This window comes from Gouania willdenowi, chromosome 7 (assembly GCF_900634775.1).
Source record: "Gouania willdenowi chromosome 7, fGouWil2.1, whole genome shotgun sequence".
In the NCBI taxonomy this organism is placed as follows: Eukaryota; Metazoa; Chordata; class Actinopteri; order Blenniiformes; family Gobiesocidae; genus Gouania; species Gouania willdenowi.
Genome location: NC_041050.1, coordinates 34294106 through 34315807, shown reverse-complemented (window position 1 = coordinate 34315807; position 21702 = coordinate 34294106). Strand labels below are relative to the sequence as shown.

The window sequence follows — 21702 nt, the reverse complement described above, 5'->3', positions numbered from 1 at the left end:
GCTGAGAAATCAGTTGGTTCCTTTCTCCCTTCCCTCCAGGACATTTACAGCACCCTTCTCTCCTTCAAAGCCCTCTGTATTGTTGGTGACCCCAGCCACCCACTACACAACCTTTTCAGTCTGCTGCCATCTAGGAGGAGGCTGCAGAGTCTCCGGGCCAGGACCAGCAGACTGAGGGACAGCTTCATCCTCCAGGCTGTAAGAAATCTCATCTCCCTCCGTGTACTCCTGCCCCCTCTCCCCCCTCTGCACCTTGTATTTTACATATTATATTGTCGTGTTGCTGTGCTTGTAAATGTGTGGGGCAGAGAAAATAGTAATTTTGACATTCTACATGTCTTGCGGATTTGACAGTAAAGATGACTTTGACATTGTGGACTGGTCTTGTTACATTATTGACCAGTTATAACATTTTGGGTTTTATTACATTATTTTAAATAACAAATCGAGTCTTGTTAGATACATTTTGGGTCAGTGTTACATATTGATTTCTAACCTCAACAGATGGACTGATATGCAGAAGTGGAGCAGTGAAGAGGTGAGTTCATGTGTAAATGGAAACTTATCAGTTAAAAAAAAGCACTTGAACAGTAATAGCAGCCCATCTACCTGCATGTTCTCAGTCAAAAGAGTGCCATCTAATACCTGAGTTACTTTTGTTACTGGTTTAAGAAAGTACCAATCATCATTGCACCAAGCAAGATGCATCAACACATTTTTACAATGAACAGGTGTTGGGATGAGGGTTAGCGTGTTAGCTGGCTGACAATGTAAGCACATGTTACGAGTTGCTCTTATTCTGTTATTGATATGATATGTAATATGTGTGGATATTTGGAGCAAAGATGAAATCAAAACAAACTTTGGATGGTTTTATGTGTAAATATGACTAAAAGGAACATTTTGCGAGTGCGATAAAGGTGATAAGCATTTAGAGAAGTTTCCTTTATGGCAGCGTTTATGACACCTGTATTGAGACCAGTAATCCTTTTCACACTCAGGAACGTCATGCTAATGCACGACATGCGGGGTCATAGGTCGAGAGGTGTAGAAACGTCAACAAGCGAGGTCGGTCTGTTGATTTTTTTAACCTAACAGCATTTATCATTTTAGTCTAGAGATCTTTAGTGTTTTAATAGTGTTTATACAGTATTATTCATATTTAACATATTTGGACACGAGCAGAGGATCAGGGCTTTCCAGTGTTACCATTTTCGGCCAATCCGAGCACTTTTGAAAACCGATGGGAGCAGCTCAGCAGCAACCTGGGCCATCACTGTGGGATGTTGAGCAAGTCCCTTAACCCTGAACTGCTCCCCAGGCGCTGCAAAATGGCTGCCCACTGCTGCTCAGGGATGGGTTAAATGCAGAGGACAAATTCCATTAATGTAATAACATTACATGGCCAATTAAAGGCGAAAGCCCCGATTTAATTTAATTAATTTAATTAAATTAATTAAATTAATTTAATTAAATTAATTTAATATGGAAGCAAGGGCAGTCCTCTTGTTTCCACACAGAGGATGAAAGCACCAACTACCTGGGTCTCCAGCGGGTGCAATTCAGACTCTACCTAGGAATGACGTACATATTCAGTCTCGGGGGGACCATGGCTTTCCTCTGATCTTTGCACTTTATAAAACCGAAGGGAGAAGCAGTATCAAAGTGAAAGACCTGCCTTGTTTCCACACTCTGTCTCCCAAGCTTTTAACTTGTGATTATTATGTATTTTCTATATTTACCTTTATTGTTGTTAGTTTCTTTTTTTAACTTCTGTGTAATTGTTTTAACAACTGTAAAGTGTCCTTGAGTTTTTGAGAAGCACTTATAAATAAAATGTATTATTATTATTATTATTATTATTATTATTATTATTATTATTATTATTATTATTATATTAATTATATTATATTAATTATATTATATTATATTATATTATATTATATTATATTCTATTATTATTATTATTATTATTATTATTGATGGGACAAACGAGATTTCTGAGTTTGTGAAAAGGGAAGTGCACAAGATGGACAAGTTGATAAGAGAAACAGCACTGATCAGCTGATGGGTCACTGATTGAAAAGTCAGAAAAAATGCTGCGCGTGTGCAGCATTAGCTTTGGCAGCCAACTCGGTCTTTCTACCTTGAAGAGATGCCACGTTTCCCTATTGTAATCGTAAGGATTGATATAGTTACATTTTATTTTTCGCTTGGTAAAAATGGTGCTGCAGGCTAAACCGTGCAAGGGAGGTGCCCTTTGGAGGGTGGGTCCAGGACCCCTAGGGGACCTTGGATGCAAAAATTCACATATATCCGCCAGCAGGTGGCGCTATAGCACAGGTTAACGCGTTTTGGCCTATAACTCCCAGACCGTATGTTGCACATTCTAACTACTCCTTGGGATTTTGTCCAATCAGCATGAAACTTGGCACGTAAAGTCTTTAGTTGGACCTGATCTAAAGTTCAGTGAATAATTTTTTTCGGGCAAACTATACGCAAATTATTATCGCGTAAATTTTTCTAGCTAGCTATAAAAGGATTTTGGCCATTTAAATTCACAACTTCATACCCATATGTTCCCTACATAGAGTCGCATCTTCTGACATAGCTGGCTATAAAAACACAAACTGGTGCTTATCTCGGTCAAAAAAAAGGCGAACAACACCAAATCTAAGATCCTTGGTTGGCATGTGACTGTGGGGGTATGAGCAAAATTTTAATAATTTACGCCACTAGTTTTTGACAAACTTGGTGGGTATGACCTTGAAGCCATATCTTGAAGTTAATCACAATTGGTCAAAGTTAGCGTGACTTATTAAAACATAACATAAATAAACAAACATTTATTGTCAGCTGAAGTATTATGTTGAGGGCTGTGAAGTTACAAGTTACATATAACAGAGCACACAGACCATCCATACCAAATAGTGCAACACTAGGCAGCGCTATAATAGGTGCACATGCATTTTTGACTGTAACTTTCACATTTTAAATCACATCTTCCAAAACTTCATATTCACCTTTTCACTGCAAATGGCATTTTAATTTGTGTCCTGATGCTCGCTACAAACCCGTCATCCTTCGTGACGTACTTCCATGGGCTCCGCAAAACCTGGGGGCTGAGTCGTGCAGGAAGGCTTGGCCACCTTTCATAACTGCTTGCAATTCTAGTATTAATTTATTTTATTTCTTTTAAGTCCATGATTTACTGTTACGTAAATGTAAGTTTTTGCTGTGTCATTTACATCACTGATTCCAGTAATAATTGTAATTCCCAACGTGTATAAGTGTGTAAGCATCATTGACGAGTGGGTAATTGAATGTATTTCTTAGTGGAATAGGTCATTTTAAATAAGGATAATTCTGCTAAGTGGAGGCACAAAAATAACTAGCTATCAGGTTAAATATTGGATTATAAAATAAAACACTATGACAACATTTGTAAGAGAGATTATTTTATTTCAAATAAAAGTAATCTAAACCTGTGGAGCTTATGATTGACTTAATTACAGTACTGATTTGAAAAGATTCATAACACAACTCTGGACAAAAAATATTTGAGTCAGGATGACCAAAGGTTGCGATAAAAAAAAAAAAAAAAAAAAACCTTACAAAGGCTTTGATGTGTGTCAACAAAGAATCAGGGCAGCATAACTTAACATGGGTTACTTATGATCTTAGTAAAAAAAAAAAAATAAGAAAAAAGAAAGATTAAAATTTTATTTCTTTAAATGTTTTGAATTATTATTTTTAAAATACATATCACTCACAATACATATCAAATAACTGTATCATATACTTAAACCTTGTCAAATATAAATGCAGTTAAAAAAAAATGCAGTATAAAGTAAGAAATAAAATGAGGTGGTCAAGAACGAATATAACAAAAAACAAGAAGCAATACAACAGTGTGAGCAATGAGAAAAAAAATTTAACTAAAAGGCAATAGTTAGGAATTACTAAAATGACAGAAAGTTACTTTATAATGTGCATATGAATAGAAAATGTGTTTTTTGCAGCATTTTACAAACTAGTATTTATTCTTCACCAATTTTAAACATGTGATCTGTGTATTTTAAATGTTAAAACTATATATAACTAGTTAACGAGCACTTTTTTAAGGGTAGTGGCCCAACACACCCAATAATAGATGTAAATTTGATGATTACATGTTAAGGCGAATTAAATATTTTTCATACCCCAACCTTTACTCCTTCAACCAAAATTAAGATAACATGATTTGATGAGACTGCTGGGAACAGCCCAGATTTGCCTATAAATTGTGGTTTGTTTCTCAGTTCAACAAGTTGCAAATTGGCTTTCAAAGAAGACAACATGAAGAACTGGGGCTGCACACTGTGCACGCTGTTGGCCTTTGGCCTCGTCATGCATCTGGAGGCTTACAGAAACTCCCAAGGTTTGTGTTTTAGAAATGAACTACTTTGGGGTCTGTTATCTTACATTTACAGTTAGCTCATTCATTAGGTTTGTTTTAAAGCTGTAGCACAGTCTTTTATTTATGTATTTATTTTATTCTACTCCCTCTTGTAAAAGATAAGTAAATGTAGTTTGGATTGAAATATAATAAAAGGATATTTATTTGATTTATGGTTTAGTTTTTAACAAATGTTGAAATGAACCAAAGTTGATATTTTATTGTTTAATAGAGGTAAACAAAGTTTTCTAATTTATTTAATTTACCAGGTCAATGTAATTACAAAAGTTGTAAATGATAAATCACTGAACAATGTTATTATAATGAATTTATTACTGCAAATGTATTTGCTGTGTCACACTGTATGCACTAGATCAGTGTTTCTGAAATAGGGGTATGTGTACCAGTATGTGTACTGGTACGTGTACCGGCCCACCAGAGCTTTCCTTCTAGGATTTTGCTCGAAGTGAAAATTACAAAGAAAACAAATCAGTTGTTGATTCAGTTGCAAATATTTCTGTTCTTCTAAATTCACAAATTAAATGATTTTATCTGACATATATGAAAGCCTGCAACATTTCTTTGCAAGAAGTTCATTATAAATTGTTTAGTATAACTAAATTCCACCTGAAATCATACTGGGCTGTAAATGGCCCCTGAGTGGAAGTGAGTTTGACACCTCTGGTTTAAGTGATGTAGCACATGAGCTACAGCAGGTTTTTACAGCAGGCTTTTAAAGTGAAAAAGAATTAGAAGTAATAAGAAAGTAAAAAGGGGAAAATCACACACACACAAAGACTCTTATCCGTGCTTCTGCTGCTGGCGCTATAGTCCAGAATAGGGATCACATTGTGTCTGTGTATTTATTAATCCAGCTCTTGCTTTAAAGCAGTCATCTGAAAAAGCAGGCAGCTATTACGATGAGGAGAGTAGACCTATCGACACGCAGTTATCTCTCAGCTGTTTGCTGTGAGTGCAGCTGTTTTGAGGGAGCTGGAAGAGGGGGAGGGGTAGAAGTTTTTAACATAACCCATGGGTTTCTTTCAAAAGTATTTAAAATATGTAAATGAAAAGCTAAATCTGCAGAGGCGGGTTATGTGGGCTGAACTAAGGAAAAGAACATTGGAAGGGGGGAGACGCTCTGCTGTGGAGCGGTGGGTGGTGATGAAAGGTCCGAGGTGTCTCCAGGAGGTGGAGGCATTTGTAGGAGGACTCAGGTGTATTTACATCTAAAATGGATGGCGTCAAAGTTTTTAAAATGTATTATTACATACATGAATGAACCAAGCCAACACTCCAGGTATGTTTTTAATGAGGGAGTGGACCACGGAGTGTAAGGAAAATAGGAACCGATCACCGGTAAAAAGCACAGTAACACTCCAGAAAACAATCACCAGGAATATATAGTTGCTCCCTGGTAAAGACAGTAGCTCTAACAACAGGTAAAATTATAAACTTGGTGATATTACAGCCTGTGAATGCACAGTATATGGACACATTTACTCCGCCTCCGGGTCCTAGTGCCAGCTGTCCGGTGAAGCCGCGTGTGTTTAATAAATCCACTTTTTCATTTTATTCATGTCTTTTGAGGCTTTTATTACATAGTCTAGGCTGGAATCCAAGCCGCCGCCATCTTGGATTATGTCGTCACCAGCGCTTTAACCAAGTTAAGTGTTTCCAAGAAAAAGGAATTATCTAATTCGGAATTGAAAACGGAAAAAACCAGCCACCTGATTCAGAATCAACTTTAATTCGGAATTAAATTAGCATTAGGAATTTTGTGTTTACAAGGTTAAAGCGGAATGAACTTTTATTCCACTTTAAAGAGGAATTAAAGCTTCCATGTAAACGTGGCCAAAGACAGTAACATGATATAAATCATGAAAAAGACGATTTTACATAATACCCCCCCCCCCCACCCCCCCCTTTTTAACTGCACTGGAAGTGAAAAGTGCTGCCACAGAGGGTGCCGTATGTGTGTGGCTCCTGGTAGGTCATTAGATAATATTACGCTTTTAATTACCCTGTTTCAAGTGAAATAATGCAGATTTTACATCTGTATTGCAACTACAGTGTAACTTATTGAACTATGCCTTTGTCTTTGACTTCTTAGGGGACAAGGAGCCTTCCTTGTATCCTGCAAGGAGCAGCACACCTTCAGCCAACCAGTATCCCGCATTTAACAACAATCCTTCAGACAACCAGTATCCCGCAAGGAACAACAATCCTTCAAGATACCTGTATCCCGCAAGGAACAACAATCCTTCAAGATACCAGTATCCCGCAAGGAGCAGCACACCTTCAGCCAACCAGTATCCCACATTTAACAACAATCCTTCAGACAACCAGTATCCCGCAAGGAACAACAATCCTTCAAGATACCTGTATCCCGCAAGGAACAACAATCCTTCAAGATACCAGTATCCCGCAAGGAGCAGCACACCTTCAGCCAACCAGTATCCCACATTTAACAACAATCCTTCAGACAACCAGTATCCCGCAAGGAACAACAATCCTTCAAGATACCTGTATCCCGCAAGGAACAACAATCCTTCAAGATACCAGTATCCCGCAAGGAGCAGCACACCTTCAGCCAACCAGTATCCCACATTTAACAACAATCCTTCAAGAAACGAATATCCCGCAAGGAGCAGCACACCTTCAGCCAACCAGTATCCCACATTTAACAACAATCCTTCAAGAAACGAATATCCCGCAAGGAACAACACACCTTCAGACAACCAGTATCCCGCAAGGAACAACAATCCTTCAAGATACCAGTATCCCGCAAGGAACAACAATCCTTCAAACAACCAGTATCCCTTCACCAACAACAACAATCCTTCAAACAACCAGTATCCCTTCACCAACAACAACAATCCTTCAAACAACCAGTATCCCTTCACCAACAACAACAAGCCTTCAAACAACCAGTATCCCTTCACCAACAACAACAATCCTTCAAACAACCAGTATCCCTTCACCAACAACAACAATCCTTCAAACAACCAGTATCCCTTCACCAACAACAACAATCCTTCAAACAACCAGTATCCCTTCACCAACAACAACAATCCTTCAAACAACCAGTATCCCTTCACCAACAACAACAATCCTTCAAACAACCAGTATCCCTTCACCAACAACAACAATCCTTCAAACAACCAGTATCCCTTCATCAACAACAACAAGCCTTCAGGGTACCGGTATCCCTTCACCAACAACAACAATCCTTCAAACAACCAGTATCCCTTCACCAACAACAACAAGCCTTCAGGGTACCGGTATCCCTTCACCAACAACAACAACCCTTCAGGGTACCAAAAGCAATCAGGGTACAACTACCAGAGGGGGTGATCTCCATCTATTTACCTCTACTGATATTGACCTGCTGGGGATCATCTACTTCCTTTAGTTGACGTAAAGAAAACCAAATTACTTTATAATAATCATTGTTTGTCTACACTTTTATGTTTTCTTAAAACCAAAAAAAAAAATTTCTCTAGTATGATTCATTCTCTTCTTATCATTTCTTGATGTTTTTCTTGAAGACAATGGGACCTTTATCCAAGAAAAAGTGGTGTTGGGTTTTATTGTAAAATGATTTATCTTTACCAATAAATTTATTTCTGATGCAAGTGAAATGTGTTACTAATGTGTTATTAATTGTTATCATGCTGGTTGGAGGCCGTAAACATAATGGTTATATAAGAGAAAGAAGTGGAAGAGTTTATAAAGGAACAAAACGTTCCAACTTACTTGAAAGTATAAATGTGACCCTGTTCTGACTAAAACATCACACCCATCATAAATATTCCAATTCCATTTCCAGGGCACTTGGGACTTTTGATTTTTTTTTTGAGGATAAAAACTAAATGCAATTACTCTCAAATAATACATAATACAAGCAATAGGGGACAGGACTTAGATAAGCAAACTGCTTCTCTCATCTCCTTTTTCGGCATATACAAAAAAAAAAAAAAAAAAAAAAAAAAAAGTGAATGTAACCATGTTTGAAATAAAGTGCAGAAATAAAAAAAATAAATTCACAATCGCATATTGATAACGTACAAGTCCACTTTTTATTACCTTCCAATGGCCTTAATTTGAGCTCATTTGATTTATTATCTTTTACTCCCCTGTGGATACCCTGAGGTGTGAATGATGGACAGTATTTCAGCAGTAAAGATTGGTCATATTTACTGTTATTTTAGTCTGCAGCACATGGGATTGCTAGACAGCCTTGCATAGGTGGAAGACGGCCCTTTTTACTCCACAACAAAAAGAAGCCATTTGTGCAATGGTGATTGCAAACAATGCCATAAGGTTGAGAGAGATACAAAGTGCTCTTATAGATGAGAAGATTCTTTTGATTGTCATTATACAAAAAGTACAACAACATTGGATGTTCAATCCCATTCAGTGCAGTTAAACATACAAAACTGTACGATAAGATAAGACAAACAAAAATGTATAAATGAGTAATTGACAATAGTAATAAATATATATAAAATATGAGTATGTAGAATGAATGCAAAAGACAGAGGACATGGAGTATGTCAGTGAGTGTGGGAATTGAGAGTAGTTATTGCACTGTGGAAAATACTGGTGCACTTTTTGATCATGTAAAGCACATTAAATTGCCTTGTGTATAAAGTGCGCTCTGTAAATAATTTTGCCTTGCATTAGCTTGCCTATACACATGCCAATGTCCAGTGCTGTAAACTGTTTAGTGACATGAATTACACTTACAGGACAGTTTAGTGTATGTGTATTCACAGTGCAATGGCTACTGTACAATATGTTGTCCAAAATGCATTATGTCACACTGGAAAAAGTTTACTACTTGTTCTCGATCACTCTTACTGTGATAAAGCGTGTTGTACTGGCACTGGAGGACAGGTAACCACTGCATTCATTTAGATACCTAAATGAGGCGGGTTTCAATCTTGTAAATGCTGTTTATGCAGTAAAAATGTGAAACATATACAGAAATCAGTTCCCTCACTAAATACAGTAATGTGTACCTCTACTGTAGTTTTCAAGTAAGTTCAGATTTTTTTCTTTGAGTTTCACTATGAGCAGTGTTTTCCAAACTTTATTGCCCCATGTACCCATTAGCCCTTATTTCTCATCACAAGTACCTCTTAGCTCATGTTACACATTATTTATTTGTGTCTAAACTCTTTCCTGTGTCTCGTCCAACATTAACCTTAAATTTAGGCCTTTTTATTCATTTATTTCTGATGTTTTGCTCAGAATTTGAACTTCACCTTTTTGGTGTATTTTGAAGAGTTTTATCACAAATTATTTTTGATGCATGAGAAAAGAAAGTCTGTGCACATGTAAAATAATACTGACAAATATTTCTGTGTACCTCCTGAGAGGCGTTGAAGTACCCTTAGGGGTACACGTACCACAGTTTGGGAACCACTAACTGAGAGCAATATGAAAAAATGTTGATGGACGGACAGGCAGAGACTTCATTCAACTAATATTCACTGATCTTTGTTGATTTTAATAATATTCTATTTAATTTCAGATAAGCCAGGGGGTGCCCTCATTTTAAATGGAGAAAACACTGGGGGACTTGCAACCCCGCCGATGAGTGCTCCAATGACTAAAGCTGCACTGGAGATGATAAGTGCATCCGAAAAAGGATGTGGACGCGTGTGCGTGGCTCCTTGTAAATTATTAGATTTAATGAGACATCAAAACCCACTGTTTAATTTTCAGTAGTCATGTTTATAATTGTTCCATCATTCAGCTGAGCTTTATAATTGTGTGTTATTTTAATAATAAAAAAAAAAAAATAGAATAATAATCAAATCTTTTTTTCATTTTAATACTTTTCTTTTTCATTAAGCCCGAATCGTGTCCACGTTTTACCAGGAGATGGAAATGAAGAAACTGTACCGATGAGTGCTCTAATGTCTTTAACTGCACTGGAAGTGAGAAGTGCTGCCGCAATGGATGTCAAAGTGTGTGCGTGGCCCCTTGTAGGTAATTAGATAAAATGAGACGTAGCAAAAACCACTGTTTCATTTGAAGTAAAACAGTCATGTTTATATTTGTATCATCTTACAGCTGAGTTTGCTTTTATGACATGAAATCTAAAATTGTAAATTTCTGGTCACAGGTAACACAGGTAAAATTGTGAAATTAAAGAAAAGCAAAAAGCTTTCTAGAGATAAAAATTTGACTCCTATAACATGTCATCCAAAAAGTCCACCAGTGTCTCCAGTAAAGTCTTTAAAATTAGCTCTTCTTAATGTTAGATCTCTTGTTAACAAGTCACTAATAATTAATGATTTTATTTTGACACATCACTTGGACTTTTTATTTCTTAATGAAACATGGTTGAATGATGGTATCAGTAATACTATTCTCAATGAAAGTGCGCCACAAGACTTTATTTATTTAAATAAGTGTCGTACTTGCAGGAAAGGTGGTGGAGTTGCTGCCATTTTTAAATCAATATTTCAGTGCAAAGAAATAACATTTGGTGATTTTATCTCCTTTGAATATATGTCATTCTTACTGAAGGGTGATTCAAGAGTTCTGTTTTTAGTCATTTATAGACCCCCAAAATATTCTGGAGAATTCATGGATGAGTTCGCTGAACTGCTGTCAGTTGTATGCACTGAATACAACTTTTTAATAATAACAGGTGACTTAAATATTCATGTAGACAATAACATGGACAATACTGCCAAAGAACTGTATGCTTTAATGGATACTTTTGGTCTTACACAACATGTGACTGGTCCGACACACACTCAAGGTCACACTTTGGATCTGGTTATCTCTCAAGGTGTTGATATCTCTGCTGTTGATGTAAGAGACTTAGCTCTATCTGATCATTTCTGTGTCTTTTTTGACCTAGAGACTGTAACATCTGTTCCCCCTAGTTATGTGTGTTTAAAGAAAAGGTACATAAATGAGAACACAAGTGCACAGTTTATGGAAGCCATAGCAATGACACCAACATTGAGTGCTGAGACAGTTGATGATCTTCTGGATGAGTATAATAGAAACGTCTGTAATGTCATAGATGTGGTGGCTCCAATCAAAACTAAGAGAAAACCAAACACACAGAAAACACCTTGGAGGAGGACTGAGATAATGCAGAATTTGAAATCTGACTGTAGAAGAGCTGAGCGTAAATGGAGATCAACAAAACTCCAAATTCATCTAGAACTGTACAAAATAAGTCTGCGAAAATTCAATGATGGCTTGTTCAAAGCAAGGCAGCAATACTTTTCTGAAATTATTGCCAAAAATGTCAACAACTCTCGCACGTTGTTTTCTGTAATTGAAAAGCTCACAACCCCCCCAGATCAGATAGCCCCTGAATTACTGTCAGCTGGAAAATGCAATGAATTTGCTGTATATTTCAATGAAAAAATACAATCAATAAGGTCAAACATCAGAACAAACCAGCAAAATCACAAAAAGCTTGAACAGCTTCAACCACTGAGGGATGAGTCAATTACAATGTTAGAGTTTATTACAGTGAACCCAAAAACAATAGAGGAGACTGTTCAGCAGCTGAATCCATCAACGTGTTGCCTTGACACAATACCCTCAAACTTCTTTAAAACTGTTGTAAAGTCAATTGTCACTGATTTGTGTCAGATAATTAACTGCTCATTCCAATCAGGCACCGTACCAAAATCCCTGAAAGTAGCTGCTGTGAAACCGCTGTTAAAAAAGAGAACACTGGATGCCTCTATACTGGCTAACTATAGACCAATCAGCAACCTTCCATTCATGGCCAAGATCATTGAGAAGGTGGTCTTCAACCAACTGAGTCAATTCTTAACATTCAACAAAATATTTGATAAATTTCAGTCAGGTTTTCGTTCTCATCACAGCACTGAAACTGCTCTTATCAAAGTGATCAATGACATAAGGTTGAACACTGATTCAGGAAAAGTATCTGTTCTCATTCTGTTGGATCGAAGTGCTGCATTTGACACTGTAGATCATACAATTTTGTTGCACAGATTGCAAACATGGGTTGGACTAAATGGAAAAGTAATGCAATGGTTTAAGTCCTACTTGGAGGAGCGAAGCTATTTTGTAAGCATTGGAAACTTTGAATCTGACAGATTACCAATGTCCTGTGGGGTTCCTCAGGGCTCTGTTCTTGGACCCCTTCTGTTTAACCTTTACATGCTTCCTTTAGGACAAATTTTACAGAACTGTAAGGTTGATTATCAGAGCTATGCAGATGACACACAACTATATCTATCACTGAACCCAGATGACCATGGTCCCATTGAGGTGTTGTGTGACTGTTTAGAAAAAGTAAACTGCTGGATGAGTGAAAACTTCCTTCAACTAAACCATGACAAGACGGAGGTGATTGTCTTTGGTAACAAGGAAAAGAGGACTGCTGTCAGCAATTATCTTGAGTCTCGATCTTTAAAAGCTAAAGACCAAGTCAAAAACCTTGGTGTTCTGATTGACTCAGATCTTACATTCAGCAGTCAGATCAAATCTATCACAAAAACAGCTTCTACCACCTAAAGAACATCTCCAGAGTGAAAAGTTTAATGGCTCAGAAAGATCAGGAGAAACTGGTCCATGCTTTTATCTCCAGCAGACTGGACTATTGTAATGGTCTTCTGACAGGAATCCCCCAAAAGAGCATCAAACAGCTACAGCTGGTTCAGAACGCTGCAGCTCGGGTCTTAACCAGAACAAAGAGGTCAGAGCACATTACTCCAGTTTTAAAGTCTTTACACTGGCTCCCAGTCAGCCTCAGAATAGACTTTAAAGTTCTGCTGCTGGTGTATAAATCTGTGAATGGGTTTGGTCCAGAATACATCATTGACATGTTAGTCAGGTATGAACCCAGCAGGTCTCTCAGATCTATGGACACAGGTCAGATAGTGGAGCCCAGAGTTCACAGTAAACATGGTGATGCTGCTTTTAGTTGTTATGCTGCAAAGAAGTGGAACAAACTGCAGCAGAGCTGAAGTCAGCATCCAATGTGAACATTTTTAAATCAAAGTTAAAGGCACTTTTTTTCTCTACTGCATATGATTGAGAGAGAGATTTTTTGTCATGTTGTTGATGTAATGATGATTTTACTGATGATTTTAATTGATTTTACTGATGATTTTAATTGTTCTTATTGATTTAAATGTTCTTATTGATTTAAATGTTCTTATTGATTTAAATGTTCTTATTGATTTTAAACAATTGAATGTTTTATCATGTAAAGCACATTGAGTTGCCTTGAGTATGAAATGCGCTATATAAATAAATTTGCCTTGCCTTGCCTTGCCTTGTCACATTTTTATCATTTAATGCAAACAATATGAACTGGCAGATATGAGGACAGCTTGCTTTTAATGTTGAATGATCTTTTTTCATTTAAATAAATTTTTCATTAAAGCTAAGCCCGGATCGGGCCCTCATCTTGCCTGGAAACAGCACAGGCCCTGTACTCGTCCTTTTGAGTGCTCCAATGACTTTGGCTGCACTGGAAACAAGAAGTGCTGCCGCAAAGCATGTGGCTGTGTGTGCGTGACTCCTGGTAGGTCATTAGATACATTGTGAGATGTACCAGTTTTAATGACACAAAATAATGGGATTTAATACATGTTGCAACTGCAGTATTACTCACAGAATTATGTTTTTGTCTTTAGGGTACCAGTACCGCTGCAGATCGTACTGGTGTCTTTGACGGGGTTGACTGCCACCAAATGTCCATCCCTTTATGATTTATCCACTTAATACGTGTCTGGTGGTCTGTTCAAGGTTAGGTTTCCCTGACCAAATCAGGTTTTTGTCTTTAGTGACTAATTTATTTATTTTTTTTCATGGGAGCATCCCTTTTATCCATGGAAAAACTGGTGTTGGCTAATATTTTAAAACTATTTATATTTACCAATAAATTTTTGCCTGAAGCAAATAAAATGTGTTATTAATGTGTTCTCATGCTAGATGTAGGCCCTAAACATAATGGTTGTCTTTATGTCTTTCATTCAACAACAAATAATGCAAACTACTTAAGAAATATTTAATGCGTATCGAGGCAGAAAACTATACGCTGAGACTAATTACAAATGAAAAAAACAAAGTTTTCCTGGACAGATAGGGATGGGTACCTTTCACATTTAAACTGATACTCAGTACCAGTACTCAATGGTTTTGGTACATATGAGTGGTAATAAATGGCAAATTATAAAATCTCATATCTCAGAATAACAACAACAACAACAACAACAAAAAACTTTAACAAATATATCAGTTTGTGTAAAGAAAAAAGTGAATGTTGGATGATGTGAGCTGTGAGCCAGTGCTGATTGGCTGTGCCAATATATATATATATATATATATATATATATATATATATATATATATATATATATATATATATATATATATATATACTGTATATATATACTGTATATATTGACCATTTTGTTTTGCTTGCATTGCAATTGAAGGGATCATTAAGTTTTGGTTTGGTTTTTTATTTATTTTAATTCTTTTAAGTTCATGATTTACTGTCATGTAAATGTAAGTTTTTGCTGAGTCATTTACGTCACTGATTCCAGTAATAATTGTAATTCCCAACGTGTATAAGTGTGTAAGCATCATTGACGAGTGGGTAATTGAATGTATTTCTTAGTGGAATAGGTCATTTTAAATAAGGATAATTCTGCTAAGTGGAGGCACAAAAATAACTAGCTATCAGGTTAAACATTGGATTATAAAATAAAACACTATGACAACATTTGTAAGAGAGATTATTTTGTTTCAAATAAAAGAAATCTAAACCTGTGGAGCCTATGATAGACTTAATTGCGGTACTGATTTGAAATGATTCATAACACAACTTGGGACAAAAATTATTGGAGTCAGGATGACAGAAGGTGAGTCTGCAGATTGCGATAAAAAAAAAACAACCTACAAAGGCTTGGGTGTGGGTCAACTAAGAATCAGGGGAGCATAACTTAACATGGGTAACTTATGATCTTTAAAAAAAAAAAAAAAGATGAAAATTGTATTTGTTTAAATGTTTTGAATTTTATATTTTGTTGTATTTATTATTTTTGAAATATTTAATTTTTGTATTGTCTGCTCTGCTGTATCTGTCATTTTATGTAAGTTGAGGACCCCCTCGAAAACAAGATGTTCCATCTCAAGGGGCATATCCTCCAATAAATAAATAAAAAAATATTATTTTTCAAATACATATCACTCACAATACATATCAAATAACTGTATTACATACTTAAACTTTGTCAAATATAAATGCAGTATAAAGTAAGAAATAAAATGAGGTGGTCAAGAACGAATATAACAAAAAACAAGAAGCAATACAACAGTGTGAGCAATGAGAAAAAAAATTTAACTAAAAGGCAATAGTTAGGAATTACTAAAATGACAGAAAGTTACTTTATAATGTGCATATGAATAGAAAATGTGTTTTTAGCAGCATTTTAAAAACTAGTATTTATTCTTCACCAATTTTAAACATATGATCTGTGTATTTTAAATGTTAAAACTATATATAACTAGTTAATGAGCACTTTTTTAAGGGTAGTGGCCCAACACACCCAATAATAGATGTAAATTTGATGATTACATGTTAAGGCGAATTAAATATTTTTCATACCCCAACCTTTACTCCTTCAACCAAAATTAAGATAACATGAATTGATGAGACTGCTGGGAACAGCCCAGATTTGCCTATAAATTGTGGTTTGTTTCTCAGTTCAACAAGTTGCAAATTGGCTTTCAAAGAAGACAACATGAAGAACTGGGGCTGCACACTGTGCACGCTGTTGGCCTTTGGCCTCGTCATGCATCTGGAGGCTTACAGAATCTCCCAAGGTTTGTGTTTTAGAAATGAACTACTTTGGGGTCTGTTATCTTACATTTACAGTTAGCTCATTCATTAGGTTTGTTTTAAAGCTGGAGCACAGTCTTTTATTTATGTATTTATTTTATTCTACTCCCTCTTGTAAAAGATAAGTAAATGTAGTTTGGATTGAAATATAATAAAAGGATATTTATTTGATTTATGGTTTAGTTTTTAACAAATGTTGAAATGAACCAAAGTTGATATTTTTTTGTTAAATAGTGGTAAACAAAGTTTTCTAATTTATTTAATTTACCAGGTCAATGTAGTTAAAAAAGTTGCAAATGATAAATCACTGAACAATGTTATTATAATGAATTTATTACTGCAAATTAATTTGCTGTGTAGCACCGTATGCACTAGATCAGTGTTTCTGAAATAGGGGTATGTGTACCAGTATGTGTACCGGTACGTGTACCGGCCCACCAGAGCTTTCCTTCTAGGATTTTGCTCAAAATGAAAATTACAAAGAAAACAAATCAGTTGTTGATTCAGTTGCAAATATTTCTGTTCTTCTAAATTCACAAATTAAATGATTGTATCTGACATATATGAAAGCCTGCAACATTTCTTTGCAAGAAGTTCATTATAAATTGTTTAGTATAACTAATTTTTTTCCTAAAAAATGACAATTTCTCACAAATAGTCATGTAGAAAAAAATTAACTTTTTTTAAAATGATGCAAATTCAAGAATCCTTTAGGTCAAATACTATACATGAATATAATTGTATTATGCTTAAAGATGTTCTAAGAAGTCCATCACATACATTGTCAAAAGTGAAGAGCAACATTAATGATCCGATTTGATCTTTTTCCTTCAAACAAATCTGTACTTTCCTGGTTCGGTCCACCTAAAAACATACTGGGCTGTAAATGGCCCCTGAGTGGAAGTGAGTTTGACACCTCTGGTTTAAGTGATGTAGCACATGAGCTAATTTGCAACATCTGTTAACAGCAGGTTTTTACAGCAGGCTTTTAAAGTGAAAAAGAATTAGAAGTAATAAGAAAGTAAAAAGGGGAAAATCACACACACACACAAACACTCTTTTCCGTGCTTCTGCTGCTGGCGCTATAGTCCAGAATAGGGATCACATTGTGTCTGTGTATTTATTAATCCACTTTCAAATAAGCTCTTGCTTTAAAGCAGTCATCTGAAAAAGCAGGCAGCTATTACGATGAGGAGAGTAGAGCTATCGACACGCAGTTATCTCTCAGCTGTTTGCTGTGAGTGCAGCTGTTTTAACGGAGCTGGAAGAGGGGGAGGGGTAGAAGTTTTTAACAAAAGCCATGGGTTTCTTTCAAAAGTATTTAAAATATGTAAATGAAAAGCTAAATCTGCAGAGGCGGGTTATGTGGGCTGAACTAAGGAAAAGAACATTGGAAGGGGGGAGACGCTCTGCTATGGAGCGGTGGGTGGTGATGAAAGGTCCGAGGTGTCTCCAGGAGGTGGAGGCGTTTGTAGGAGGACTCAGGTGTATTTACATCTAAAATGGATGGCGTCAAAGTTTTTAAAATGTATTATTACATACATGAATGAACCAAGCCAACACTCCAGGTATGTTTTTAATGTGGGAGTGGCCACGGGTACATGATATTTTTTAATTCGGAATTATTTATTTCGATTTAAATCATTCGCAATTAAAGTGTTCTGCTTCCTGATAGACGTGAAACACAACAAACCTTTTATTGTCGGCTATAACACAGAACACCACACATGAGAACTCTTTATTTTGATTGTAGCTTTGAAGCAGCAGCTCAACAATAACACACAGTTTCAGTATGGACCACGGAGTGTAAGGAAAATAGGAACTGATCACCCGTAAAAAGCACAGTAACACTCCGGAAAACAATCACCAGGAATATATAGTTGCTCCCTGGTAAAGACAGTAGCTCTAACAACAGGTAAAATTATTAACTTGGTGATATTACAGCCTGTGAATGCACAGTATATGGAAACATTTACTCCGCCTCCGGGTCCTAGTGCCAGCTGTCCGGTGAAGCCGCGTGTGTTTAATAAGTCCACTTTTTTAATTGTATCCATGTCTTTTAAGGCTTTTATTAAATAGTCTAGGCTGGAGTCCAAGCCGCCGTCATCTTGGATTATGTTGTCACCAGCGCGTCATCGCCGCAAGTCACGCAAGCGCAAAACGATCCAACTTAACTTAATGCGGCTTTAACCAAGTTAAGTGTTTACAAGAAAAAGGAATTATCTAATTCAGAATTGAAAACGGAATAAACCAGCCACCTGATTCAGAATCAACTTTAATTCGGAATTAAATTAGCATTAGGAATTATGTGTTTACAAGGTTAAAGAGGAATTAACTTTTATTCCACTTTAAAGAGGAATTAAAGCTTCCATGTAAACGTGGCCAAAGACAGTAACATGATATAAATCATGAAAAAGACCCCTCTTTTAACTGCACTGGAAGTGAAAAGTGCTGCCACAGAGGGTGCCATATGTGTGTGGCTCCTGGTAGGTCATTAGATAATATTACGCTTTTAATTACCCTGTTTCAAGTGAAATAATGCAGATTTTACATCTGTATTGCAACTACAGTGTAACTTATTGAACTATGCCTTTGTCTTTGACTTCTTAGGGGACAAGAAGCCTTCCTTGTATCCTGCAAGGAGCAGCACACCTTCAGCCAACCAGTATCCCGCATTTAACAACAATCCTTCAGACAACCAGTATCCCGCAAGGAACAACAATCCTTCAAGATACCTGTATCCCGCAAGGAACAACAATCCTTCAAGATACCAGTATCCCGCAAGGAGCAGCACACCTTCAGCCAACCAGTATCCCACATTTAACAACAATCCTTCAGCCAACCAGTATCCCGCAAGGAACAACAATCCTTCAAGATACCAGTATCCCGCAAGGAGCAGCACACCTTCAGCCAACCAGTATCCCACATTTAACAACAATCCTTCAAGAAACGAATATCCCGCAAGGAACAACAATCCTTCAGACAACCAGTATCCCGCAAGGAACAACAATCCTTCAAGATACCAGTATCCCGCAAGGAACAACAATCCTTCAAGATACCAGTATCCCGCAAGGAACAACAATCCTTCAAACAACCAGTATCCCTTCACCAACAACAACAATCCTTCAAACAACCAGTATCCCTTCACCAACAACAACAATCCTTCAAACAACCAGTATCCCTTCACCAACAACAACAATCCTTCAAACAACCAGTATCCCTTCATCAACAACAACAAGCCTTCAAACAACCAGTATCCCTTCGTCAACAACAACAATCCTTCAAACAACCAGTATCCCTTCATCAACAACAACAATCCTTCAAACAACCAGTATCCCTTCATCAACAACAACAAGCCTTCAGGGTACCGGTATCCCTTCACCAACAACAACAACCCTTCAGGGTACCGGTATCCCTTCACCAACAACAACAACCCTTCAGGGTACCGGTATCCCTTCACCAACAACAACAACCCTTCAGGGTACCAAAAGCAATCAGGGTACAACTACCAGAGGGGGTGATCTCCATCTATTTACCTCTACTGATATTGACCTGCTGGGGATCATCTACTTCCTTTAGTTGACGTAAAGAAAACCAAATTACTTTATAATAATCATTGTTTGTCTACACTTTTATGTTTTCTTAAAACCAAAAAAAATTTTTTTCTTTAGTATGATTCATTCTCTTGATGTTTTTCTTGAAGACAATGGGACCTTTATCCAAGAAAAAGTGGTGTTGGCTTTTATTGTAAAATGATTTATCTTTACCAATAAATTTATTTCTGATGCAAGTGAAATGTGTTACTAATGTGTTATTAATTGTTATCATGCTGGTTGGAGGCCGTAAACATAATGGTTATATAAGAGAAAGAAGTGGCCTCGGACAGAAACAGATTCCTGATGAAATCAGGGCGACAGTTGTTGAAGAGAGCAGCAAAATGAGAGCGAACCACAGTGAAATAAAATATTCAAATATTTAGTCAATAGAACAGGTGCTGAGTTCATACAGGAACAAAACGTTCCAACTTACTTGAAAGTATAAATGTGACCCTGTTCTGACTAAAACATCACACCCATCATAAATATTCCAATTCCATTTCCAGGGCACTTTTTTTGAGGATAAAAACTAAATGCAATTACTCTCAAATCATACATAATACAAGCAATAGGGGACAGGACTTAGATAATCAAACTGCTTCTTTCGTCTCCTTTTTCGGCATGTACAAAAAGAAAAAAAAAAAAAAAAGTGAATGTAACCATGTTTGAAATAAAGTGCATAAATAAAAAAAATAAATTCACAATCGCATATTGATAACATACAAGTCCACTTTTTATTACCTTCCAATGGCCTTAATTTGAGCTCATTTGATTTATTATCTTTTACTCCCCTGTGGATACCCTGAGGTGTGAATGATGGACAGTATTTCAGCAGTAAAGATTGGTCATATTTACTGTTATTTTAGTCTGCAGCACATGGGATTGCTAGACAGCCTTGCATAGGTGGAAGACGGCCCTTTTTACTCCACAACAAAAAGAAGCCATTTGTGCAATGGTGATTGCAAACAATGCCATAAGGTTGAGAGAGATACAAAGTGCTCTTATAGATGAGAAGATTCTTTTGATTGTCATTATACAAAAAGTACAACAACATTGGATGTTCAATCCCATTCAGTGCAGTTAAACATACAAAACTGTACGATAAGATAAGACAGACAAAAATGTATAAATAAATAATTGACAATAGTAATAAATATATATAAATAATGAGTATGTAGAATGAATGCAAAAGACAGAGGACATGGAGTATGTCAGTGAGTGTGGGAATTGAGAGTAGTTATCGCACTGTGGAAAATACTGGTGCACTTTTTGATCATGTAAAGCACATTAAATTGCCTTGTGTATAAAGTGCGCTATGTAAATAATTTTGCCTTGCATTAGCTTGCCTATACACATGCCAATGTCCAGTGCTGTAAACTGTTTAGTGACATGAATTACACTTACAGGACAGTTTAGTGTATGTGTATTCACAGTGCAATGGCTACTGTACAATATGTTGTCCAAAATGCATTATGTCACACTGGAAAAAGTTTACTACTTGTTCTCGATCACTCTTACTGTGATAAAGCGTGTTGTACTGGCACTGGAGGACAGGTAACCACTGCATTCATTTAGATACCTAAATGAGGTGGGTTTTAATCTTGTAAATGCTGCTTATGCAGTAAAAATGTGAAACATATACAGAAATCAGTTCCCTCACTAAATACAGTAATGTGTACCTCTACTGTAGTTTTCAAGTAAGTTCAGATTTTTTTCTTTGAGTTTCACTATGAGCAGTGTTTTCCAAACTTTGTTGCCCCATGTACCCATTAGCCCTTATTTCTCATCACAAG

General features: G+C 36.5%; 1 protein-coding gene across 2 annotated transcripts; it reads left to right on the top strand.

The window, feature by feature from the left end:
- Positions 1–4263: 4263 nt before the first annotated feature.
- On the top strand, positions 4264–19971 carry LOC114467067 (probable serine/threonine-protein kinase clkA). Of its 2 annotated transcripts, none has more exons than XM_028453076.1 (3): positions 4264–4420; positions 6552–7773; positions 19412–19971. In XM_028453076.1, exons 1-3 carry the CDS (start codon positions 4339–4341, stop codon positions 19890–19892), a joined length of 1785 nt encoding a protein of 594 aa, XP_028308877.1. In that variant the 5' UTR covers positions 4264–4338; the 3' UTR covers positions 19893–19971. The 2 variants fall into 2 exon arrangements, with proteins under 2 accessions (XP_028308877.1, XP_028308878.1); XM_028453077.1 differs by having other exon boundaries at positions 6552–7755; positions 19678–19962.
- The last annotated feature ends 1731 nt before the right edge of the window (positions 19972–21702 follow it).

Excerpts from the sequence above, each read along its gene's own strand:
- LOC114467067 (XM_028453076.1), top strand. The coding sequence starts at position 4,339 with ATGAAGAACTGGGGCTGCACACTGTGCACGCTGTTGGCCTTTGGCCTC. Across the intron at positions 4,421-6,551 it reads GGCTTACAGAAACTCCCAAG|GGGACAAGGAGCCTTCCTTG; the intron begins GTTTGTGTTTTA and ends TTGACTTCTTAG. Across the intron at positions 7,774-19,411 it reads GGGTACCAAAAGCAATCAGG|TATCCCTTCACCAACAACAA; the intron begins GTACAACTACCA and ends TCAAACAACCAG.